The sequence below is a fragment of the Sarcophilus harrisii genome, chromosome 1 (genome assembly GCF_902635505.1).
Source record: "Sarcophilus harrisii chromosome 1, mSarHar1.11, whole genome shotgun sequence".
Lineage (NCBI taxonomy): Eukaryota > Metazoa > Chordata > Mammalia > Dasyuromorphia > Dasyuridae > Sarcophilus > Sarcophilus harrisii.
In genome coordinates, this window is record NC_045426.1 from 214,333,085 (window position 1) to 214,356,858 (window position 23,774).

Below are 23,774 nucleotides of genomic sequence, written 5' to 3' on the forward strand. Positions count from 1 at the left end.
CTACTCTGATTAGTGACCTCCTTGGTCTTCTTCATATCCCAACTAAAATCCCACTTTTTACATAATAGTGGCAATGTCAGAGAAGGGGGAATACTGGACAGATGCTGCAAAGCTGACATCAACCCATTTTTCCTGACCACTCTTAATTACAGGGTTTTCCCTTTTAAAATTATTTTTATTTATCCTGTATATAGCCAGCTTTGTATATATTTATTTACATTTTGTCTTCTCTTTTAAATTGTCAGATCCTTGAGAACAGGGACTGCCTTTTGCCTCTTTTTGTATTCCCAAGGCCTGGCACATAGGAGGTGCTTCATGTTTATTGATGAATTGAGTATCTGACAAGTCTTGCCTTCTGCCATTCTCTGCAGTATCATTGGTTATTTTTCCCCCACCACTCTCCGTCACTGCTGCTATTTCCTGTAACCACAGTTAGCTCCCAGAAGCTAGTAGTCATTTTTCCACTGACCTAATTTCTTGCATTTTTTGCCATGCTCAGCTCCTAGGCACAGGGGTTCTGAACCTTTTTCTGTTGTGGACCTCTCTGACTGTTTGGTGATGCTATGGATTCCTCAGAATGTTTATAAATGCATAAAATAAAGACAAATATAAAGGAACTGACAGTTGTTAACACATACACAGACACACATTTTTAAAAAAGTTTTGGACCACAAGTTAAGAATTGTTACTAAAGTATTAAGTTCTTTCCCTTTCCTGGAGGATCAAATGTTTAACAAGCATTTTGTATGGTAGAGGAACTTGGGGTATGGTGTAGAACTCAAAAACATCTTACAGTTATGTCTATGCCTATTTTTTGCATACTCTTCCTTGCCGGACTGAGTATCACACATTAGGAGCTTGGTGGCTATAGGAAAGTTCTGTTTGTATCTCACAATATACTTCTTCTTGTCGGGTCATGTAGGTTCATAGAAATTAGCACTCACATCCCATCCTGCAAGTTCAAAAGGCTTGGAGGAGTGCCTCACTCAAGATTTTCACTCTCTCTCCGGACAGTTGGACTTGTTCAAATGAAAGGCCTCTTCTGAAAACTCTGCTTCTTAAATTTTTTCCACTTGTGACCCCTTTTCACTTGGGAAATTTTTACCTGTGACTCTGGGTATATAGATATATAAAATATACAAATCAAACATTCACTGGTAATCATCATTTTCTGAATCACATATTCAGTAATAAGACTCCACATGGGGTTAAGATTCACAGTTTAAGCTTTCTCTGGAAAAGGGAAAAAATGGAATTGGTTCCTCCTAGTATAACTATCTTCACGGCCAGACATTTTTCTTGCTCTTCCAAAAACTTCCTTACTTTTCTATTTTTATCAATGACATAGCTATTATTCTGGACTACTAATTGGAAAACTCAGAATTATCTTTCATGTTTCCCTCCTCATGTTCTCCATGTTCAATTCCTGTCTCCACAATACTACTACCCTCTGCCCATTTCTTCTCAGTCTCCTTTATTGGATGTTTATACCACAATTTGTAAGTGTCCCCCAAGACTTTCTTCTGCCCCTTTTTCTCTTTATATCTCACTTGATAATCTCAGCTTTCATAGGTTCAAATATTGTCTCAATCTTGATTTCCAAATCTATACACCAAATCCTGGCCTCTTCTGGGCTTCAGTCCTGCATTACTAACTAACTGCATAGTGCACATTCCACACTGGACATACTGTAGGCATTTCAAACTTCATGTGTCTAAAACAACTCCTTATTTTCCTTCCAAAACCTATCACATTTCTAAATTTTCCTATTTCTTCAAAGAGCACTACCATTCTTCTAGTCACTCAAGTTTACAATCTCTTTCAATCTCATTCACTCTATATATCCAATCAGCTGTCAAATCTTGACATTTCTATTTCCACGAATTTCTTACTCATGTAATTGACCCTTTGTCTCTATCCATTCGGTCATCACTCTTGCTTTGGCCCTCATCACCTCTTGCCTGGACTATTTCAATAACTATTACTTCTTGACTTAAGCTTCTCCTCCACATAGCTGACAGTATTTCCTAAATTTTCACAAAGCATAGATCCCTCTTGTCTCCCAATTTTGTAAATTTTAGCGTTCTGTTGCTTCCAGGATCAATTAAAAACTGCCTCATTTGGCACTTAAACTGTTTTTATTACTTGTACCCTTCCTATATTTCCAGTCTTCTTATGCCATTGGTCCTCTTTGAGAAGGAATGATGAACAACTATTACTCCCCTGCAGGTACTGTGCTGCACAGTATACTTAAGATAATCAACAAAACAAATCAAGTCCTGATCTGTATTGCTAACATTGAAAATTTAACAATTGTTTTAAGCAGAGTCTTTGTAAGTTGGCTACAATATGCTTGAGTACAGTTCCTTTTATAATCACTCACTTCTTTCAAAACTCAGCTCAAAGACTACTTTCTGCTGGTTTTTCTTCCAGAAGCTAGTGCCTTCATTTTCTCCTCTAAGGTTAACTTCTATTTCTATTACCAAAAATTAATCCAGCAGATAGTCCCTAGTAATCTTTTGATTAATTTGTCTCTTACCATTGTTGTCAATCTAATTCAGATTGTTTACTTCTCCCCTTCTCCCATATATCTCCATTTGGAAATTGTTAATCACTTTCTTCCACTTATCAAATAATGTTGAAATTCTACCATCCAGAATTCAAGAATCTTCATACTTTGGGCTCAATTTATCATTTTTACCTATGTCACTACTTATCTTGATGAGCTTTAAGTCAAATAGAACTTTTGGCTCTTCCCTTAACTTACTTTTCTGCCTTGGCATTTACACTATTTCTCCACCTCTGCCCCATTCTAATTCTTATCTTTCTTCCAAGGTTCAATTTAAATGCTATGGTCCAGGAAAGCCTTACCTAGGAAAAGCTTTTCTTTTCTTTTTAGAATTTCATATTCTACTTAATATTTTCTGTGTGTGTTAATATGTGTAAGATGTTCCACACTGTTTCATATAGAAACCATGTCTTTTTTATATTCCTAGCACATAAGAAGTAATCAACAAATATTGCCAAAAATACATTTACTTTTTTTCATAAAACATTAATGCATCAATTACTATCTCATTTAAATAGTGGATTGTAGAAAGCACACTAGACTTTTAACTGGAAGACCCAGGACTATTTCAATTACTTACCATTTGATTTCTATCCTTCAGTTTTCTCTGTAAAATAAGGTTACATATACTTGTCATATCAAAAGAAATTTTGTATAATCCTGTAGAGGACTGAAGATAGTGAGGAACTCTGGGAAAAGTATACTTGAAGCAAGGATACTTACAGCAGGGTGTTTACTCAGTATGATTGATGAGATAATGATTCTCTAGTTTACATATACTTAGTGTGATGTAATGAGGAATCATTCTAGTTGGGCATATACTTAGTATGTTATACTCATGACATGGTGATATAATGGTTCTACAGATGGCAGATGCTCAGTGTGCTGTAGTGATGTAATTGTACTAAGGTATTTAAGGGCTGAGAGGACTGGAGATGAGTGTGTGGGCTCGATCTCGATCTCAAGACTGAAGAGACTCAGACACAAGCAAACCCATCCACATGGTGGCTCTCCTGCCTTCATCACTTCTCCACCTAAGACCAAGGCTCGTCCACAGATCCTCCAGAAAGCTAGTCTGGACATTTCATAATCCAAATAAGAATACATATTTAGGCTAGAAGAACTCTAAAGCTCAGAAGTCATATAGTCCAACTTCCTTATTTTATAGAGGAAATGCCAACAAAAACAAGTAACCTAACTGCAGTCCAGTATCAATAGTATGTCAACACCAGGAATAATTCAAGTTTTCTGACCATGACATAAGGTCTGAAAAAGAAATTGTGTTCTATCAGAGTGTAAATTCTTTGAATGTTACCTCTAGTTTATCTTTTTTTTCTCCCTTAAACTATTCCTTGGCATAGTTAAAAGATTTTTCAGAATCCTACTTTGTTTCCCTTTTGAACATTAATTATGACCAAGAAGATTGCTTCTGTTAAAGGGGTTGAAAAAAGGCATTTTTTGCTTCTTTGCAGAGGTGATAGAACAATGAGTCCTGAATGCAGCATAAATTTTTATACTGAGTTGATGTTTGTATTCACTTCTTTTAGGAAATTCCTTATTAATAAGAGGATGGTTTGATGGTTGAAGAGAAATGGGGGATGGAGACTGCGCAGTTTTAAGCTTCACAACTAGATTCCAGTTAGCATGAATAATGAATCCTATGAAATGGTTGCATTATTTGAAGCTAAATAATTTGAAGTTATATGAAAAATAGTTATTAGTTCCAGCCAGATACAAATATGCAAGGAAAATATTTAAAATAAGTTTTTCTTTTTTTACTGTTTATTAACATAAAATAACAAATGATAAGAAAAATGTACTTTTGATTCAATTTTATTACAAATAGCTATAGAAAGCAAAATTAAGAAAATAAAAAATTAAATTACTGAATATCTTACCTAAAGATAAGCCTACACTGTTATGATGAAAACACTGTTATTCTTGTTTAAAATATTTTAGCAGTGTAGATTGAATTGTCTTCTCTTTCTTTAAATCTTCATACATACGCTGGTAGGTGCAAAGAGCTTTATCCACATCTTGGTGAATTTGCATTCTTCGATCAACATCAGGGTCAGCATCCATAATTTTTTGCTTCACAACTTCTAAAGCTTGAAAGATATCTTCAAATTCTTTGAGAGTGAACTCTTTCATATGGATATCATCTGCTTCTTCAGAATCATTGTCAACATCTTCAAACACCCGTTGTCGATCTAAATTTAGAAAATCATCAGCAGTCAATTCTTCCGAGTGTGATTCTAACAATTCTAGGATATCATCATTTTCTAGTTCATCAAAACCAAGCTTTCTTCCTATGTTTATTATTTCTTCTATAATAGCTTGCTTTTGAGAAGAAAAACCTTCAAAATTACTACTTGTACAATGCGGCAAAATGCACTTCCATGCTTCACGCATGTTGTGTGTAGTTATTTGTTGCCAAGCATAATGAATATTTTCAATTGCATTTCTGATGTTGTAATTTTCCCAGAAGTCAGCTAAAGACATTGCATCATCACCTGTAGTTTTAGCAACTGCTTGTTCAAAAATTTTTCTTAGGTAGTAGGCTTTAAATGTTGCAATGGTTCCTTGGTTCATGGGTTGCAATAGAGATGTTGTGTTTGGAGGCAAAAAAATTACTTTTATATTCTCACACAAGGAACCAAGTGTAGTTGGATGACCTGGGGCATTATCTAAAATCAATAATGCTTTAAAAGCAATGTTGCTATCCTTGCAATATTTTTCAACAGCTGGGCTAAAATAACTTGAAAACCAGTCTTCAAAAATAGCTTTAGTTACCCATGCTTTCTTATTTGACCTCCAAAGAACTGGAAGTGAATGTTGGTTGTAGCCTCTGAGAGCATGAGGATTATGAGACCAATAAACAAGCATTGGTTTTAATTTAAAATCTCCTTCTGCATTACCTCCTAATAAAAGTGTTAGACGATCCCTAGACACTTTAAATCCAGGTTGAGTGTTTTCTTTCTTAGAAACGTAAGTTCTGGATGGCATCCTTTTCCAGAATAAACCTGTTTCATCCACATTGAAGATTTGTTGATCAGTGTATCCACCTTCTTTAATTATTTTCATTAAAACATCAGGAAATTTAATTGCCATATTCTCATCTGTAGTAACTGCCTTTTCAGTAATTTTAACAACATGTAAATGATCTTGATTTTTAAAGGGATCAAAGTCATCTTGGTTTGCAGTAAAGATTTCTTCACTATCTACTTCATCTCCATTTTCGTTCTCTACCTTAAATAAACTTGGAACATTTGTCTGAATAGTTGTTTTGCTATGGGGAATGTTTTTATCATTGCAATCTTTAATCCATACAGCTAAAGGACGCTCCATTTCTACTGTAATGTTTCTATTTCTTGTAGTTGTCTGTAAACCACAAAAAGCTGGTGCAACATTGTCTTTTTCTTGTATTTCACTTGTATGTTTTATAATATTCTGTACTGTAGATTCAGGCACTCCTACATTTTGTTCTATTTTAGAGTTACTATTTTCACATTCACTTTGCTCAAAAATTGTAAGGTGATCGTTGGACACTTTAAATCCAGGTTGAGTTTTTTCTTTCTTAAAAATATAAGTTCTGAAAGGAATCTTTTTCCAGAATAAGCCCGTTCCACCCACATTAAAAATTGGTTGATCAGTGTATCCACCTTCTCCAATTATTTTCTTTAAAACATCAGGATAGTTGGCTGCCATGTTCTCATCTGCATTGGCAATCTCTCCAGTAATTTTAACGTGATGCAAATGAACTCGATTTTTAAAGCGATCAAACCAACCACCACTGGCAGAAAAAGTTTCCTCACTATCTACTTCATTGCCATTTTCTTTTACTGCTTTAAATAAACTTGAGGCTTTTGTCTGAATGGCAGCTCGGCTAAGAGGAATGCATTTCTTATTACAATCATCAATCCACACAGCTAAAAGGCGTTCCATTTCTATCATTGTAACACTTCTATTCCTAGTAGTTGTTTGCAAACCACAAAAAGTGGATGCAACTTTACCTTTTTTTTTAATTTCACCTGCATGTTTTATAATATTTCGTACTGTAGATTCAGGCATTCCTACATCTCGCCCTATTTTGGAGTTACTATGACCACGTTCATGCCGCTCAATTACATCACATTTTTGTTCTAATGTAATAACAAGCCTTTTTTTTTTCACACTGGCAGTGTTTTCATCTGAAGTCTTCTTCCTTTTGTCCATTTTGTTATGGGCTTTTAAAAAAATATTAATGCAACTCTTGGTAATATGGTACACAGCAACAAATTACATCAGTAAACTATGATAGGCAAGAGCGGAATGACATATCTGCAAGTTAAAACCTTTGACTAACATACATTGAATTAACTAATTTTTTGGCTCACATTAAATTCAATTGCTCTCATTTTATAAATTGCACTAAACTGAATTGTAAATGATTTGAACCTGCATTAATCATGACCTAGATGTAATAACTTAAGAAGTATATTTGCTACAAACATAAAAAAGTGACATCGGAAAGGTTATTTATATCGATGTTTCTTATTAAAATTCTACATGACCACCCTCTTGTGCTTCACATACAAATGCTGTTCTCTCAATTTCAGTCAGTTTCTTTGCTTGCTTGGCGTCTCCCAAATCTATATTTATATCGAAATGAACCAGTTTCCTTTGATTTTTTTTCCATCTAGTTGCTAATTAAATTTCTGTGGGAAGTCTCCTTATAAAAGTAAGTGAATTTTCTTCTTACTGCTGTTGTAGATGAGTTCAGCCAACCAGAGAATGCAGTTGACTTTCTTCAATATTTGCTATTTTCGATTGAAGTGACTGAAACAAAAAATTAAAATTAAAAATTTATTATTCAAAATTAAATAACTACAAAAGATGTATAATTAAACTTTCAGATTTTTTTTTCTCCCTAAGTTAATAGGTGGCAAAATGGATAGATGCACTGGATGTGCAGTCAAGACAACTGAGTTCAAATCCAGCCTGAACATATTTATAATTAAAAGAGTCACGGCGAGTTATTTAACCTGTTTGAGCAGACTCCCATCTGCAAAATGGGGATATTAATAGCACCTACTTCCTAGGATTGTAAGGCTAAATGAAGTAGCAACATAAATGCCTTGCACTCAATAACTACTATATAAATGTTAGCTGTTATTATATTATAGCTTCAGATATTTATGTGATCTTGGGAAAATAAATTAATCTGCTTGCCTCGGGTTCCTCATTCCCATTAAAATGGGGATAATAACTGCACTTACCTTCCAGGGTGGTTCTGAAGACCGAATGAAGTGTCTGGCATACAGTAGGCGCCATATAAATGTTTACTATCATTATTATTCTCAAGTCCAGGCTTAAAACCCGCACCAAGATTTTTGGGACACCCATCAGGGGCTGCCTTCATTCTCTGTACGTGTCTTTCCAAGGTTTAGCAGTGTCTGGCATAGTTTTGTTTTGTTTTGTTTTAAACGTGCTCATGTATCGCTGCACTATTTGTGGGTGGTTTTTAAAGCGACTCCGATCTCTTAATTTCGGAATATACGACATAAAGTCTACGAAGACAGCATTTAATCTGCCACTGCACACCGCGTGTTCCCAAACTCTGGGGGTCAGCGTCTAACGTCAGCAGCCAAACCGTCCTGGGGTCCGGGTGGGCAGGAAACCCCGCCCCCAACCCCGCCCGCTCGGCGCCCGGCTGGCTCGCGGCGGGGCGGCTGCACGCTCCGCGGCGACACTTTCCCCCGGGGGGGGGGGGCCTTCTAGCCCAGGCCCAGCTAGGCAGGCTGACGCAGGTCGCAGGTGTGCGCGCCCCGGGCCGCAGAGCCGCTCCCCGCAACGATACCTGGGACCAGTGCGTGCGAGCCCCAACCGATCTTCCGGGCTGTCCGCTGGAGAACCTGTCCTCTGAGGGCGGCGGGGGCTGGAGGGAGGAGGCAGCCTTAGCGAGCGGAGGAGGCGACGCCAACGCAAGAGCAGCGGCGCATCCCCTAGCCCTTGGACAGGCCGCGCGCCTGCGCGCTCCCTCCCCTTTCCCCCGCCTCGTCTGCGCAGGCGCGGGACCCCAGCCAATGCTGTGCGCCGCTGGGGTCAGGGGCTGTCGGCTCGGTGAGCTGCGAGGGACCGCGCCAGGTGTGGTTATCGCTATCCGCATCATCGTTGTTGTTTTAATCCCTAGAGCAGGCAGAGATGACTGACGCTGTGCGGCCTTCGGAAGAGCCCAGGAGCCCGCTCGCTTCGACCCCTTGTGGGTGCGTGAAACCGGCTTTAGAAACAGGTAACTTAAAAGGCTCGTGTTTCTTAATTGGTGGAGGGTCACGTGCTGGTCGGTCACGTGAGAGAGGTCACATGAGCAGGCATTTCTCCCTGTCAAGTGTTGCCCCACTTAGTCAATACCCTTCTGGGCTCTTGCTTTACTTTTGTAAAACGCTTCCCGCCTTTCCTCCCCTCCCCCACCCTCCTTCCCGGCACTTTATGAATCAGAATAGGAGGAGTGATTAATGAAGTAGCATGTCAATCATTTCTCCCGCGAAGCTTGTGGACTTGAGAAACGATTCTGGGCGGCCATAAGAGTGGGTAGAATGGATCTGAAGGAAAATCATCCCGTGGCCATACGTAATTTTTCCCATAGAGGTTGACATTAATCTATTCATTTTTCTAAGGCCTTCTGGAATCTGTTTATGTTTTATACAGATGACCTCTATGGGATAAATAAATCCCAAGTTTACAGATGCATAACACAAAAACATCCCCAATCAAAATCATATTATAAGAGAAGTTCCATTCTAGTCTTCTTCATTTTAGTCTTTTTCTCTCAGCTCTTCTCTTTCCTACTACTTCCCCCCTCCCCCACCCCCATGATTGGAGTTGGTTAATTTGCGCCAGTATCCTCAGCCACATTCTAGACAGTTCCCTTGTAGCCAGCATATTTATCTATAAAAAAATATAAACTCAGTTTGACCCTCAAACTCATCCTGTAGCACTAATATATCATCTCATTCGAACTTCACAATAATTTTGTGAAAATGCTATCATCGTTCACGTTTTACGGATGAGAAAACTCAGGCACAGAAAGATTAAGTAAGTAGCTGAAACAGGTTTGAACATGGGTTTTCCTCACTCCGCATCTTCTCCCTCTGCCCCAACCCCCCCAGGATTTAGCGATGGGAGCACATTCGAATAAAAACAAACAATAATAATCAAGAAAATGGAAGGAATCAGAATTGGGTGGAAGGTTATAGAAGGGCGCTTACATTTTAGGTGATCAACAACTTAGTCAATCAACAATTGACCAAGAAATCGAACAGTTTGACCTGAATTCAAATATGACTACAGATACTTAACTCTGTGACCCGGGGCTAGTTTCCTTCCTTTTTAAAAAAAAATAATTAATTTTTGGTTATACATGTACTTTTTTAAAAAAAAATTTTCTTGATGAATCATGTTGAGAGAGAAAAATCAGAACAAAAGGAAAAACCACCAGAGAAAAATAAAACAGAAGAAAAAGAAAAAAAGAAGTGAACATAGCATATATTGATTTACATTCAATCTCCATAATTTTCTTTCTGGATGCACATGGCGTTTTCTATCCAAAGTTTATTGAGATTGCCTTAGATCACTGAACCATTGAGAAGAAAAAAGTTTATCATAGGGGATAACAGCACATTCTTGCTGTTACTGTGTACAATATATTTCTGATTCTGTTTGTTTCTCTCATTATCAGTTTGTGTAAATCTTTTACACATATAAATCGTTTTAAACCATTCTAAAATCAGCTTGTTGATCATTTTTTATAGAACAATAATATTCCATTCCATTTTATAGAACAATAATATACCATAACTTATTCAGCCTTTTCCCAATTGATGGACATCTACTCATTTTTCATTTCTTTGCCATCACAAAAACAAAAACAAAAACAAAAACTCAAACCCAACCCTGCTATGGTTTTGCACATGTGGGATCTTTTCCCTCCTTTATGATTTCTTTGGGATACAGACCCTGGGCATGTTTCTTAACCCTATTTGCTTCAGTTTCCTCCTTGGTAAAATGACTCCAGAAGGAAATGGCAAATCATTTTATTATTTTTGCCAAGAAAATCCTCAGTAGAGTAAGAAAGAGTTGAATACAACTGAACAACAGCCAAAAAAATTTATGTAGAACTTTAAGGGTTGCAAAGCACTTTACAAAATATTTTTATTTATTCTTACAACAATCCTGGAAGGTAGATGCTATTATCCCCATTTTACAGATGTGGGAACTGAGGTAAACAGCAAGTAAGTGACTTAACCCAGAGTCACACTGCTAGTAAGTGTCCTGTCCCATGTACCTTGATGACAGCCACACCCAATTTTCCTGGTATGAAGTAAAGAGCACTGAACAAGGTTCAAGTCCCAGGATTGCCAATACTTTGCATGATCTTGGGTAAATAATTTAATCTCTCTGGGCCCATTTCCTAATTTATAAAATGAATGATGAAGTAGATGAGAAAACTTATAAGGTCCCTAATAACTTCACAGAAGAAGCTCATTGTTGAGGACATGAAGGAGCCTAGGAGATTACTTAGAGTCCAAACCTTCATTTCCCACTCTGAGCAAGCTGAGAGTTTTTACTTTTCTTGTCATCCCCTGTTCTTAGCACAGTGTCTTCCACAAGTAATAACAGATGGAATGTATGGTATGCATATTATATATATATATATATATATATATATATGCTATAGATAACACTTATGGTTTTTAAAACCCTTTACATGTTAATTCATTTGAGTCACAGAACAGTCCATTTAACAGATAAGGAAACTGAGGTTAAATTGTGAGAAAGATTAAATAACTTGTACGCTGTAGTGTCTGAGGCAGTATTTGAACTTAGGTTTTCCTGTTTCCAGACTCATAACTCCGCTGAGCCATCTAACTCATAAGTGCCATGTTAATCTAGACCTTTAGACACAGGAACGGAAACAAAACATGAATACATGTGAATGGAACTTCTTTTATAATATGATTTTGATTGGGGATATTTTTGTGTTATGCATTTGTAAACTTGGGATTTATTTATCCTAAGAGGTTATCTGTATAAAACATAAACAGATTCCAGAAGGCCTTAGAAAAATGAATAGATTAATGTTAACCTCTATGGGAAAAATTACCTATGGCCACGAGCACTGAAGTAAGCCTTTATATACTTTTGTTCCTTGTCCTAACTTTGAGACTTTGGGAAAGTCACTTAGATTATACAATTAGTCAATAAATACTTATTAAGTACCTGCTCTGTACCAGACATTGTATTAAGCATTAGGGCTACAAAAGGCAAAACAATCCTTTTTCTCATGTTACTCACAATCTTATGGGAGAAGAAAAATACATAAACAGAAGCTGAAAAGAAAAGATTGGGAAGAATATTCTTAGATTGGAGGATAAGGGAGAAGGCGATCAAGACTTGTTAGAAAATGATGAGCTATATTGGGCCACTTATTTAAACTTAATCTTTGTAAGCCTCAGTTTCTTCATCTTTTAAGTGAATGTATAGGAGGACTAAGTAGTGGTTCCCACCTGTTTTTGTTCCTTGAATCCTTTTAACAACAAAAAAGTATGTTGAGAATCCCCATCATACTTTAATATAATGCTTATAATTTTCTTTTAGATTTTTTCAGGTGGCTCACTAGATAAGAAAACCTGGCCTAAAGTTAGCAATATCTGAGTTCAGATGTGGCCTCAGACACTTACTAGCTTTGTAATCCTGGGCAAATTACTTAACCCTCTTTGCCTCAATTTCCTCTCTGTAAAATGAGCTGGAGAAGGAAATAGCAAACTTCTCCATTTTCCTTGCAAGAAAACCTCAAATGGGGCCATGAAACAACTGAACAACAATAAACTTACAGTAACTAAAATGATAAATTTTGCTTCCCTAAACTCCTATTTTATATGATTATAAACTGTTATTCAAGCATGTACATACTTTTTATAGAGGAAAACATACTTGCAACAAACTGATTATTTACTGCTTTAGGCATTATTAAAGAATTTTAGTGCAAAATCCCTTGGTCATCTCATGGGAACTACTAGACTAAACCATCTCTAAGACTCCTTTTGGCTCTTTGGTTCTCTGAAATGTTATATTACTGGGGTGATTTTGGGGTTGATGTCCTACAAAATGTCCTTTGGTCTTTGTGTCAGAGATGATCTTTTAGACTATTTGGATTTTTCCTTTTTTTTGTTTTAGATCATGTTAAAGATGGCAAAGATACAAATCAAAGATCAGTGGATATTGATCTGGATATTACATTCTGGATATAATACATAATATTCTGGATATTACATTCAACTCTTCATTGCTGAGATTATGTGAAAAACTTGACCTTGAAGTGATAAGCTTTTTGATGCTTATAAGACCTTATATGAAGGTTGTGTTAGTAAGGCTGGCAGCAAGCATTAGTGGAGGGACATTGGATTGATAGTTAGACCATTCTCCATTTCTTCCTGAGGCTCATCTTTTCCATCTATAAAATGAAGAGACTGGAAGGATAATTTCTTATATTTCTTTCTAGTTTTAGATTTATATTCTTAATATTCTTTAGATTATTAGAGCAGTAAAGTTGGCTACAACCAAAAAACTCAAGAAAAAAAAAAGTACGGATTGCTTTTATGATTCTTTAATTGTTTATTATTGAAGATTATACTGATTAGTATTTATGTATCACTTTAAGGTTTTGTAAAGCACTTTCATGTTATTTCATACTTAACCACAACTCTTTGAGATACGTACTTGTATTTTCCCCATTTTACTGAAGAAGAATCTGATGGTGAAGGCAGTTAAGGGACTTGTTTAGGATCACCAGCTAGTAAATGCCTATTTGAATTCAAATCTTCATGACTCCAAGTCTGCCATTCTAACCACATTCCTCACCCAATTAGAAAATTGTTTTTGTTGTTTTATTTTTAGGTAACATTTTAACCGAACCAATTGGTTACATAGAGTCATGTTTCTCAGCTAAGAATGGGACACCAAGGCAGCCAACCATTTGCAATTTATCACGTGCTTGTTTGAGGATAAGAAAAAGTGTCTTTAACAATCCTGAACATTCCGTAATGGGCTTAGAGCAGTTTTCACATGTTTGGTAAGTTGTTTAATTATTGGTAATAGATTTTTATGTCTAGAATCTGCTAGGGAATAAATAAGTACCTTGGAAAAATTGGTTACTTTGGAAAGTACATTGATTTTTAACTAAATATAGTCTATTTTAAGATCACATCTCTTCCAAGAGAAATTATACTAATATTTATGTCTATCGTTTGGACTGAGACACCTCTATCTACTCCCTTGTTTTCCAATAGCCTGAATCTATTAATTATGTAAATGAGTATTGGTGAAGACTGTAAATAAAACAAATTCTTTTCCTTCTAAAAGTTTAAATCTACTTTCTTTTAAAAAAAAGAAAATTATTTTAGTCACATTTTTATACCTTTGTCATTTTTCAGTGCTTCCTTCTAATCCCCAAAATGAAGGATAAAATCTGTGTTAAATTTTACACTCAATGAAATCAATTTTGGGGAGGGGGTAATTTGTGTGTTTCTTTTATGTTTTAAAAAAAAAATAACCTTTTCCCCCCACACACACTAAGTGATTCTGTTATTTTCTGGCAGGGTTTTGTTTGTTTTTCATAAAAATGGTCATTTGAGTAGTAAGGCAAAAGTGCAGCCTCCTCGATTGAATGGCACAAAGACTGGAATCTTCTCTACGAGGAGTCCCCATCGCCCTAATGCAATAGGACTTACTCTTGCCAAGCTGGACAAAATAGAAGGTGACATTTATTTCTTTTTTTACATTTCTGATCCCAGTAGAAAGAAGGATATCAAGACAATATCCAATTAACTCCTCAATAAGCATAATTTTAAGGACAATCAAACAATAAAAAGGGCAACCATTGTTTTATTTGCATAATTAAAACATTCCTTTAATTTGCAGATAATTTTGTCAGTCTTCTATGGTTAGCTTCAAAGACAAAACTGTATTGTATTTATCCTTCTTAGTGACTGGTATAGCTGTGATGAAACAAGCTCAGGACTTGGAGGCAGTATAAACTTGGATTTGACTCTGACAACTAGCTATGTCACTAAAAAGCACACATTATTAGCCTCCCCCCCAAAACCTTGCAAACTTAAGATCTGTAAAAACAATTCAAGCAGATTTGAAAAGATAACAAAATGGCCACATTGTACAAATCATTTAATCTCCCAGCTTTTGTCTTCAGATCCTTAAAATGAGGCTCATGATACTCATTTTTTTTTTAAATCTCACTAGGAAGTTGCAAGGAAAACATTTTTTTAAACTCTAAGATACCATAGAAATATAAGATATTATCACCTACTTTGTTTTTAAAGCTATTATATTGGGGAAAATTGAGTAATCTTTTCCTTAATTTTATTGCTTGGGTTCTCTTGTTTTCTCTCTTCAGGACACATGCCGTTTTCTGTAGGAGTTGATCATGTATGAAGTAATAGCATTTTTTAAAATTTATTGTTACAAGGTTTTCTGTACATATACTATTGGGGGCCATTTTTATTTGATAATATTTATTCCCCATTTTTGCTTTCTCAACAATTTGAGAAACTTTGAAGGTTAAAATACAAAGGAAACATAGTTAAAGGTAAAAGCTGAAAAAAGTCTCAAAGGAGAAGAGCAGTATATATATGTATCTATATCTATATCTATCTATCTATGTACTGAACACCTGGAATTGAGTGGAAAAGAAAGTAATGGTTTTAAAGTCAAATACTGAATACCTGGAATTGAGTGGGAAAGAAAGTAATGTTTTAGAGTCAAAGGCTCTTGGTTCATACTCACTTTTGTCACTACACATGTGACCTTGACAGGTCACTGAATCTGTCTGGGCCTCATTTATTGTAATCTGTACAATGAGGAGATAGAACTGGATGGTTTCCAAAGTTTCTTCTCTTTTTAAATCTGTCATTTTTCTGAGATTTTACAGTTGAACAATGAATTTGCCACTAAGCCTCTTGGTAGTTAAGGCAGAAAAGCAAACATATTTTGTGTGGTTTATAGTTTATGTGTTATATAGTTCTCATTGTTTGATAAAAGAAATCAGAAAATGTTCTGTAGAAGCAGGGTTTCTTAACCTTTCCATGAACTTGTTTTGTTTTTAAATAAATATTCTTAGAACTGTATTTCAGTATAATTGGTTTTCTTTGTAAACTATGTAATTTTAAAGACTCTCTAGACTTCACCAGACAGTCAACCAAGGGGCTTCTTGGGTATTTTCTGTGAGGAGTTTGTCATGTGGATACTTAGATAAGAGGCTTTGGGTACTAAAATGAAAGATGTCTTCAGCTCTATTTTTTTGAATGATACAGAATGTTCTTTGAATGCTTATTGCATTCTGGACTTATATAAAATCTGAGAGCATAAAATCGAATCTTCACTCAGTGAAGGCATCTTTTGGGGAAGCTACAAGATTAAATTTGAGGAATATAGCTTTCTGATCTAGAGTTCAGAGGAATGAACAGCTAACAAATAAGTTACACTTTCTCAAAGATCGGATTACACTGTGAACTTTGATGTCAGAAATTAGTTATAAAAACAAACATACTAAAATGTAACTGGCCTATCTAATTTTCTGGGTCAAACATATGGCACTTGTAGCTTGTTTGTTGTCATTCTTTCTGGTGCTGATAAAGATTTTCCCAGTATTTTTAGTGCATGAAAGGCAGGATTGCATAGTGGGCAGAAAGCTGACCTTAGATTAAAATATCTAGACCCAAGTCCCTTCTCTGCCCTACTTGCTGTGTGGTCTTGGGCAAGTTTCTTAATTTCTGACCTCTGAGCTCTCACAGTAATTTGCTAAGACTCTTACGTTGCAGAGAGTTACTCGACATTGCTAGAGGAGTTTGTTGCCAGGAGCTCCCTCCACCAGTAGAATTGCAGGTCTAATCCCTCTCTGCTGTCCTGAAAAACTAAAGATTGTTACCATAACTTTGGTGACTAATCAAACCAGTCCTTGAAACCCTTCACAACAAGGAGGATGGTTTTAGCAGAAATTTGAGTTACTTCAAATGCAAGTTGGTGACTGCCATGAATGGGTCACACCTGCCTTGGGCTAACTAACACCTTTTCTAAGTCTTCTCTGGATAAGTAGCATATCTAAATGTTTTAATAACAAAGCTACTTTATTTTTGGCAGTTGTGTGCTCTCTAAATAAAGGAAATGTAGTAATAATGAGAGAAGATGGCATATGGGACTGGGAGATGTAGAGATTCTAGTCACGGTGTCCCTTCTAGTCAGATTGGTGACCCTGGGCAGGATAGAAGCCTCTCTGGGCCCTGGGTTTGATATTTGTAAAATGAAAGTTTAGAGACTAATCTCTTTGTTCCATCACAGATCCAAAATGTTGTGATTCTAGGATAAAACTAGAAGGCAGCTCTGTGACTCAGTGGATAGAATGTTGGACTTAGAGTCAGGAAGACCTGAGTTCAAATTCAGCCTCATACTTTGCTAGTTGTGTGACCCTGGGAAAGTAAGTCACTTACCCTTTGTTTGCTATAATGTACTAGAGAAGAAAATGGTAAACCATTTCAGTATCTTTGCCAAGAAAACCCATGGACAGTGTGGGTCATGAAGGTTGGACACTACTGATTAACAAAAGGATACAGCTATTTACTTTGTTATGCTTTTTATGCCCTTCCTATCCCTGCATGTCAGTTGGGAAGTTAGTATAACAATTTTTGTTGTTCTGCTGTTTTCAGTCATGACTCCATTTGGAGTTCTCTTCACCAACATACTGGAATGCTTTTCTCTACCTCATTTTACAAATGAGGAGATTGACACAAGCAGGGTTAAGTGATTTGTCTAGGGTCACACAGCTAGCAAGTATTTTGAGGTTAGATTTGAACTCAGGAAGATGAGTCTTCCTGACTCTAGGCCCAGCACTTTAATCATTGTGCCACCAAAGCTGCCCAGATATATCAATAAGAGGCTTTAAATTAGATTCTCAAGCCCTTTTGGTTAATTCATAATATCTGTTACATATTAATAGAGCAAAAACAAGTGGAGTGATCTGTCAAATATAAGATTAATTCTTCTTACATTTGTGATTCTTGGGTTTTCTTTAATTAAAGTCCTCATGGGGACAGGAAAGAATAGAATTTTCCTGTCTACTAAATGCTAATAATAGAAGATTTCCTTCTTTGAGTGGTTTTGAGTGTCAGGGAAGCTGCAAATGTACTCTCTTTCTCAATAAGTCAGTCATTTAGCTGCCATTTATTAAGCACTTATTCTGTGTCAGGCACTATGCTAAACATTGTTTAGTTATCAGCACTTAATTTTTTTTGCTGTTGTAGCTAACTTTCTGATTAATTTTTTGAGGACAATTTGTTATGGAAATTTTAAGATGATTTCTTCCCTATTACCCCTTTTTCTCCTCTCCCCCTCCCCCCCCCCTTTTTTTTTAAACATATTAGGAGGAGCTATATATCTCTCTGGAATTGACATGATAAATGGTACACCTGTTCTGGACATAAAACCGTATATAGCTGACTATGATTCACCACGTGATCTGATTGAACCTTTAGATGAGCTCAATTTACAAGAAAGGGAACCAAAACAGAAAGATTTTTCTCACTCGATCAACAAAGTAGATAATTATGAGCAGCCGCAAAAAATAGAGGATTTCAGACCTCAGTACCACAGTACAGAGGGAAAAAACCCTGAAGACCAAACAGAAGAAAAAAAATATTTGAAAGATAAAGACTCAACAAAAGTGAAACAGCCATTAAGTAAGTGTAAGAGCTCTAGAGTGGATTGTATTTTAGAAAGAAAAACAAATCAGAATAAAAATGAAAGACAAATTGACTTGCACCCACCAAAGGAAGGTATAGACAGTAGGTTAAGTATAGTGGAAGGAGATGCAGCCACAAAAGAAAATAGCTCAGGAACTCATCATCCTTCCAGCCTGGGTATTTCAGCCTCTACCATTTTTGTTCCATCCTGGGTGAAAGATTCTCCTGTGACTTCTTTAGATGTCCGATTTACACCTCATGCAGAAATGGATCTTGAACGATTTAATTCAGAAGATGAAAAAGGTATCCTTTTTTATTGTTGTTGTTTTTTGAGATATTTGGGGTTAAATGATTTGCTCAGGGTCACACCGATAGTAATTATCTGGGCTGGATTTAAACTCAATTCCCGCAGCCCCTTCAGGCTGGTACTCTATCCATTGTGCCACCTAGCTGCCTCAGGAATTTTCTTTAGAACAAAATTAGTTCCCTCAGATTTTCTTTTCTCATTTTTGAAAATTATGATGTCTTTTTGTTAGGAATTTGATAAAGCATAACATTTTCAGAGTCCTTTTTATAAATTTTAGCTATTTTCTTAACATGGTTTTCTGGTAAAAAAAATATGGAAGCATTGGATAATACAGTAATAAGAGATACAGTTGTTAAAATGCTGACTGCTGCTTTCCCTGTTTAGGATTTCATATATATCTGTTGCTTTAAGTTCTTAGGGATTGTCAGAGCAGCTATATGCAAGCAATCTTTAAGCTTTTATTAAGTGTTTGATATAGAGTGGGCATTGGTGCTATAAAAACAAACAGCTATGGTGTCACCTCCTCCCACCCCATCCTTGCCCTTAGGGAACTTCCCTTCTAGTTGGGAGTGGGACAGAGAATACAACATGCATAGCTTGGAACTAGGTGATCACAGAAATTATAGGTGAAGCTATTGGAATTATTACTTCTTTTCTAGTAGCTATGCTGTCACTTTGGCTGTTTTTAGGATAGGAGGACAAGCTGGAGGTAGGTGAGTATATTCATGCTGGACTGAGTAAGCTCTGGTATTTTTGTGAATAGCTGGATGAGATAGGAAGCATGGGCTTGGACCTCCTGATCTAATCAATTAGACGAGTTTTTACAAGCTGGACAATTCTGCCCTGTGGAGACCTAAACTTAAGTGTATTGACTCAATTTATCAGGGATGGAAACACAGTTTCAGACGTTATTTCGATTTGTAGATAAGGACGTAGTAGCCAGGCAGCTGGCAAGAATGCTTGTACTGATTAGGACCTATTGAATGAATGGATGGAGTTTCTTGTATCATTCCTTGATTGGCATCTACTAAGGGGAGAAAATGGGTCTCTGAATCTGGAGACAGGAAGACGAATTAAAATTCATCCTCAGATCTTTAGTAGCTGTGTGACCCTAAGCAAGTCACTTAACCTGTACTTTCTTAGTTTTCTTATCTGTAATATGGGAATAATAATAAGACCTACCTCCCAGGATTGTAAGAATAAAATGAGATTGGGTTGGGTTTTTTGATACTTTATTTTAGCATTCATTTTTTAAAAATTTAGAGTTCCAGATTCTCTCTCTGTCCTGCCCTTCTTCCTTTTATTGAAAAGACAAGCAGTATGATTTCAGTTATATATGTGAACTTGTACAAGACATATTTACACATTAGGCATTAGGCAAAATAATAAGAAAAAGCAAAAAGCATAAAAAAAAAGAAAAATTCTTCATTCTACACTCAATCTCTGTTAAATCACTTTCTGGAGGTCGATAGTATTTTTTGTCATGGTCTTTCAGAATTATCTTGGATCAAAAATGAAATAATATTTTCAAATGCCTTGAAAATCTTAAAGCATTATATAAATGCTAACTATTATTAGTTGTAGGATATTTGTTATTGTGAAGCTAACAACAAATAAAACTTCCCATCTTAACAGTCAGAAAAGAAAATGTCATGCTTTGATTCAGAGAAGAAGGCTATAATTACTGCATAACAGCCAGTACAGATGTAGTCTGTAGAGGCGCCTAGCATAGTGCCTGGCATATGTAATAAATGCCTGTTGAATTGAGTGGAAAATCTCTGTGATTAAGCTATCTAAACCCCAGATGGTGGCCCATTTATTTTGAGAGCTATTTAGCACAATAAAATTGAAGTTTATTACAATGAAATTTGACCTACATGTTATTTCAAAGTACAACCTAGTTTTTAAAATATAATTTGTTCTTCTCATTTCAGATGTCAATATAACTTCATTTAAATATTTTCGATCAGTGAAAGAGGCAAAGTGTGCTATTACTGCTGTATTAGCTGCTGATCCCCGGTCTGTGTATCGAAGGAAACATTGCCAGGACCGTCTTTTCTACTTTACATTGGACACAGCACATATTACTTGCTGGTTTGGTGATGGGTTTGCAGAAGTGCTAAGGATCAAACATACTGACACTGTTAAGAATACAGTTTGGCAATGTTCATTACAGTCAGCTCCATCTTAAGTAATACAGAACAGGGAAACCTATCTTAGGGACTTCTTACTGATCATCCTGTGGAATAACTCCATGGAAGGAAGCCTTTGGGCTTTTCTTTCTTCATTCTCTTCCCCTTCATCTGAATCCTTCCTGTACTTGTTCTCATTCAGATCAACTTGTTTTTTTACTTGATTCAGGAATAATCCAGAATGGAGTCAAGCAACAAGTGATAGTAGTGGTAAGGATGGAAAAGGAGGATAAACCCTTACAATTTTTCTCTCAGTTTCTAATACTGCCATGGGCTTCCTTAGTTTCAGTACTGATCTTATAGTCCTGTCCCCCGCACCCCCCCTTTTTTTTTTAAGTAATATATCGACAAACTTTTTATTATTAGTTAAAAAAAATCCTTAGATAACATTAAAACATTTGTATGTGTGAGACTGCCCTCTGTTTATCTAATTAATAAGCATTTATTAAGCATTTGGTATTGTGCCAGCCATTATGTGCAATGCTTTTTTAGGTGGTGAGAATAGAAAAGCCAGTAAATTTGGGGAAGAAAAAAAGAGGACAGTGTGTTGGGGGGAGGGAAGTTAGCTTTATAAAAAAACTGTAAGTATATAGCAGCATGGGCTTCTTATCCATTTTATTCTGGATACTTGGTCCTTGTTTTTTATCTTCTATCAGCCATCAGGTGAAGAAAGGGTCCTGTATATCAGGACAGGAAGTAGAATGCCATTCCTGTTATCCAAAGGAACATTGTTACATATGCTAGTCAGATACTAATAGTACTATTTGTACAATATCATACTATTGGTATATTGTTCATTAAATATGCTCTTGTGCATTTTTCTTATAGTGCACTTATGGTTATTGCAAATGAAGGAAGCCCATCTTACAGTTCCTACTGCTTTGGTTTCTCTTGTTCAAAATGGTTGTATGAAAACATGTGTTTTAATAAATGTTCATTTTGTAAAAATTATGTCAATATCAGAGTATGCAAAAGTGTTTCAGATTGCTATTGCATCTAGGAGGGGTCAGTTAACCTTTTTGTCACATGAAAATGATGCCCTTGCAGTAGTGGCCCCAGCTGAGATACTCCACTGCCTCTGAAGCTGCTAATTGCTGCTTGCCTCCTAAGCCACAGTTGTGAGCACTGCGAGGCTGCCATCTGCTGCACCTCTGCAATACTGCTTCCAGGATTCTTTGCAGTGAGAATTTTCAGCTCTTTGTCCTGATCCTTCAATCTGTGCTTTGAACTGTTTGACTTTTTGTGAGTTTTAGCCTAACAGAGTCCCTGAGGTTAAGTTTTTCTTTTTGACCATCTTGCTACTACCTCCTAACCTCCAGGCCTGCTAGCTACTTGTGCTGAAGGAATACAATTTTTTTCTACTTCCATCAACTAATATCAGTACCAATCTTAGAACTTTACTTTGCAAGACTAGAGGGGCTTGATAGAACTGGCAACCCTCACCTTGCCTTCCTGTTCTTATGGAAAGGTCACTGCACTTCTCACCAAAACTTTATCCCCTAATATTTTCATTGTATAGATGCTCATGAACTTCACCAAAAACATCCTTTGTAATTAATTTAATATTTTCTGCTATTTTCAGAATTTAAGGATGATATTCCTAAATTAGTTGAGTTAGGATTTCCTTGCTTTTATACTCAAGTTGGGTGGCTAGCTCTTCGGTATCTGTCTTTCTATAACTAGTGGGTAGTCCCTTCTTCAAATCTACTGGTTTAATTGTCCACCATCTTCCTACTGATTTTCATAAAGCAAAATTCCTATAGGCAAGAAAGGTGGCGATGAGTTGTCTTTATATCTATTCTCTGGGCTGTTTTGTAGACAGGCAAGTTATTCAGTCTTTTAGCAACTTGGGATAGAGTAACTTTGAAATAACCTATTAACTTGTTTCCTGAACACAGAGATTTCTCCTTGAAACATTATCACATTGAACTTAACAATGAATGGAAGGGTCATAATATTGTTTATTTCTATTGGAACTCTTCTTTTTACTTTTTTAATTAAAGCTTTTTATTTTCAAAATCTTTGAATAGATAATTTTCAACATCACACTTGAAAAATCTTATATTCCAATTTTTTTTTTTTTTTTTTTTGGCTTCCCTCTTCCCAATCTCCTCTTCTAGGTGGTAAGTAATCCAATATGTTAAACATGTGCAATTCTTCTCTACATATTTCTACAACTATCATGCTGCACAAGAAAAATCAGATCAAAAGGGAAAAAAATGAGAAAGAACAAAATGCAAGCAAAGTAATAAAAAAGTGAAAATACTATGTTGTGATCCACACTCAGTCCCCACAGTCCTCTCTGTGGATGCAGATGGCTCTCTCCATCACAAGACCATTGGAACTGGTTTGAATCACCTTGCCACTGAAAAGAGTCACATCCATCAGAATTGATTATCGTATAATCTTTTTGTTGCTGTATACAATGATCTCCTAGTTCTGCTCATTTCACTTAGCATCAGGTCTCTCTAAAATCTTTCAACTAATCCTTTCTTATAGAACAATAATATTCCATAACATTTGTATGCTACAACTTATTCAGCCATTCCCCAATTGATGGACATCCACTCATATTCCAGTTTTTTACCACTAGAAAAAGGACAGCTACAAACATTTTTGGTCATGCGAATCCTTTTCCCTTTTTTAGGATCTCTTTGAGATACAGGTCCGGTGGAGACATTGTCAGATTAAAGGGTTGTTGGAACTCTTCTGAGTTGCTAGTTAGTAGTCTTCTTTCAACTCCCCTCTCAGCTAAGTTATGTACTTATAAATATTTGCATCTAGCTCATACTCATAGATTTTGAAGTACAAAACAGGAATACCTCTCAACTACATATCAGTAAGTATGGAATAAAGACATCATTTCTGGTAGATTGTGGCTATAGGAAATGGCACATGTTGATTACACTGAGATTTGTTTC

At 36.2% G+C, this 23,774-nt stretch overlaps 2 protein-coding genes across 3 annotated transcripts; one reads left to right on the forward strand and one right to left on the reverse strand.

Annotated features, from left to right (window-relative positions):
• Nucleotides 1-272: 272 nt before the first annotated feature.
• LOC100917307 (tigger transposable element-derived protein 1) lies at nt 273-8,568 on the reverse strand. Of its 2 annotated transcripts, none has more exons than XM_012542100.3 (2): nt 7,828-8,568; nt 273-7,387 (listed from the first exon to the last, which is right to left on the reverse strand). In XM_012542100.3, the coding sequence occupies exon 2, from the start codon at nt 6,782-6,784 to the stop codon at nt 4,505-4,507; it is 2,280 nt and encodes a 759-aa protein (XP_012397554.1). In that variant the 5' UTR covers nt 6,785-7,387; nt 7,828-8,568; the 3' UTR covers nt 273-4,504. The 2 variants fall into 2 exon arrangements, with proteins under 2 accessions (XP_012397554.1, XP_031825198.1); XM_031969338.1 differs by having other exon boundaries at nt 8,409-8,497.
• Nucleotides 8,569-8,619: 51 nt separating this feature from the next.
• On the forward strand, nt 8,620-21,804 carry TRMO (tRNA methyltransferase O). The gene is made up of 5 exons (XM_031969345.1): nt 8,620-8,840; nt 13,505-13,679; nt 14,206-14,363; nt 18,037-18,657; nt 20,596-21,804. The coding sequence occupies exons 1-5, from the start codon at nt 8,753-8,755 to the stop codon at nt 20,850-20,852; spliced, it is 1,299 nt and encodes a 432-aa protein (XP_031825205.1). The 5' UTR covers nt 8,620-8,752; the 3' UTR covers nt 20,853-21,804.
• Nucleotides 21,805-23,774: the final 1,970 nt, after the last annotated feature.

What these genes read in the sequence shown, in the direction of transcription:
- LOC100917307 (XM_012542100.3), bottom strand. Translation starts at nt 6,784, where the DNA reads ATGGACAAAAGGAAGAAGACTTCAGATGAAAACACTGCCAGTGTGAAA.
- TRMO (XM_031969345.1), top strand. Translation starts at nt 8,753, where the DNA reads ATGACTGACGCTGTGCGGCCTTCGGAAGAGCCCAGGAGCCCGCTCGCT. An exon ending in GAGCAGTTTTCACATGTTTG is followed by an intron (nt 13,680 to 14,205) that starts GTAAGTTGTTTA and finishes ATTTTCTGGCAG; the next exon opens with GGTTTTGTTTGTTTTTCATA. An exon ending in TAATTCAGAAGATGAAAAAG is followed by an intron (nt 18,658 to 20,595) that starts GTATCCTTTTTT and finishes TTCTCATTTCAG; the next exon opens with ATGTCAATATAACTTCATTT.